Below are 1,804 nucleotides of genomic sequence, written 5' to 3'. Positions count from 1 at the left end.
GCTCCAGGGGAGGTGGTGCCTGCTCTCAGATCCCTGGGGGAAGCTCACACGGTCTGCATTTGGACAGATCCGCAGTCCAGTTCTGATCTGCATAATGGGAAGAATAATAGCACCCAGGCCGCCACACAGAGTTGTGCGGTTAGTTCACTGGAAAAGACACTTAGCCAAGGGAGTCAGTGGGGGCTGTGCAAGGCTGTGTCTGCCTGGGGGAAAGGGCACTTGCCTTTCAGTCACACAGATGTGCCATATGGTGTCTGGTTTTTGAGGGGTCAGTGGGATGATACACAGGCCCGTAGCACAGGCTCAGAAAAGGCACCTTCTCTTGAGTTTTCCCTTCTCGAAAGTTCTCCTCAAGCTCTCCCCTCATTTTGCCCACCCTCTCCTCATCTCTCCAGGGCTTGGCCTTTTGCTGCTCTCCTTGCTCCTGGCTCGAGCTGGTGTCTGGGGATTTCCAAGGCCCCCAGGGAGACTCTCCCTGAGCCTAGAGGAGGAGTTCAAGGTCAGCCTGCGTCTTGCCAGGAAGCTACTGTCCGAGGTTCAGGCCCAGGCCCACCGCTTTGTGAGTTTCCCTAATGCAACTGGCTCTGGGGATGGGCAGACCCTCGCTCCCATCTGGCCGCCACTAACAGACCTTGCCCTACAGGCTGAAGCTCACCTGCCAGGAGTGAACCTGGACCTCCTGCCCCTGGGACAGCAGCTCCCCAATGTTTCCCTGAGCTTCCAGGCCTGGTGCAGCCTCTCTGTGAGTGGGGAAGGTTGTGGGGGGGGAGGGCTGCAAGTGAGCTGGCAATAAAGCTGGGCTGGGTGGATAGAGATGAAATCAGGGGTTGAACTGAAGATAGATTTGGGGATAAATTGAAGGATAGAGTCTGGATGAGGTTAAGTATGTGATCGAATATAAAGATGAAGCTGAATAAAGAAATGGAGTTAAAAAGAAGGTAAAAGTGAAGCTGGGCATGGAAAGAGGTGGGGTGGGAATGGAATGGGATTAGGGATAGAAATTAGTATGGAGGAAGGATGAGAATGGGGAGAGGCTGGAAATAGGAAGAACGTTGGGGATGAGAAGGGTGCGGATTACTGGTGAGGATGGGAATGGAATGGGGTTGGGATGGAGTTGGAGATGGGATAGAGAGAATGAGTCTGGACATATGGTTAAGGAATCTAATTGGGAATAGGAATGGGAGTAAGGATAGGAAAGAGGTTGGAGACAGACTGAAAACAAGTGAGGAGATGGAGATAGGATGGGATGGTGAAGAAAGGAATAAAATGGGTTTGTGGGTAGAGAGTGATAAGACCATGGAGATGGGGTTGGTGTTAGATATGAGGTCGTACATGCAACTGAAAGTGAGGCTGAGAAAGGAGATAGGATAGAGGTCAGAGACAGCGGAGACTAGATTGGTGATGAGTGAAGGGGAGAACTGGAGGAGCTGAAGTTGAGGATGAGAACAGGTATTCGGTGGAGTTTGGGATGGGAATGGGGCCCAGGGAGACAGGAGGTTGGGTTTGAAGTGGGTCATCCTTGCCCTGGGGACCTTTTCTGACCCCTTCCCTCTGCTTCCACAGGGATCAGAGCGACTGTTCTTCCTCTCCATGACACTGCACCCCTTTCAAGCCCTATTGGGAGGGCTGGGGACCCAGGGGAGCTGGACCAGCTCAGAGAAGATACAGCTGCGGGCCATGAGGCTGGATCTCCGAGATTTGCAGCGGCATCTTCGCTTCCAGGTAGAGTACCCAGCCACCCTCCTTGACCCCCAGAGACCAAAACTGGGAATCACTGGCTCCCTTTTAAAATACCCCTATGCCC

General features: G+C 53.0%; 1 protein-coding gene across 1 annotated transcript in view; it reads left to right on the top strand.

Annotated features, from left to right (window-relative positions):
• Positions 1 to 277: 277 nt before the first annotated feature.
• IL27 (interleukin 27) overlaps positions 278 to 1,804 on the top strand; it is a 3,085-nt gene continuing 1,558 nt past the window's right edge. Inside the window, exons 1-3 of the mRNA XM_014447540.2 lie at positions 278 to 559; positions 644 to 742; positions 1,564 to 1,722. Of these exons, the coding sequence (XP_014303026.1) occupies positions 278 to 559; positions 644 to 742; positions 1,564 to 1,722 (540 nt within the window). The remainder of the gene's footprint in view (positions 560 to 643; positions 743 to 1,563; positions 1,723 to 1,804) is intronic.

Source organism: Myotis lucifugus, unplaced genomic scaffold (genome assembly GCF_000147115.1).
Source record: "Myotis lucifugus unplaced genomic scaffold, Myoluc2.0 scaffold_678, whole genome shotgun sequence".
Lineage (NCBI taxonomy): Eukaryota > Metazoa > Chordata > Mammalia > Chiroptera > Vespertilionidae > Myotis > Myotis lucifugus.
The sequence above is the reverse complement of the archived record's forward strand: the minus strand, read 5'-3'. Positions and strand labels throughout refer to the sequence as shown.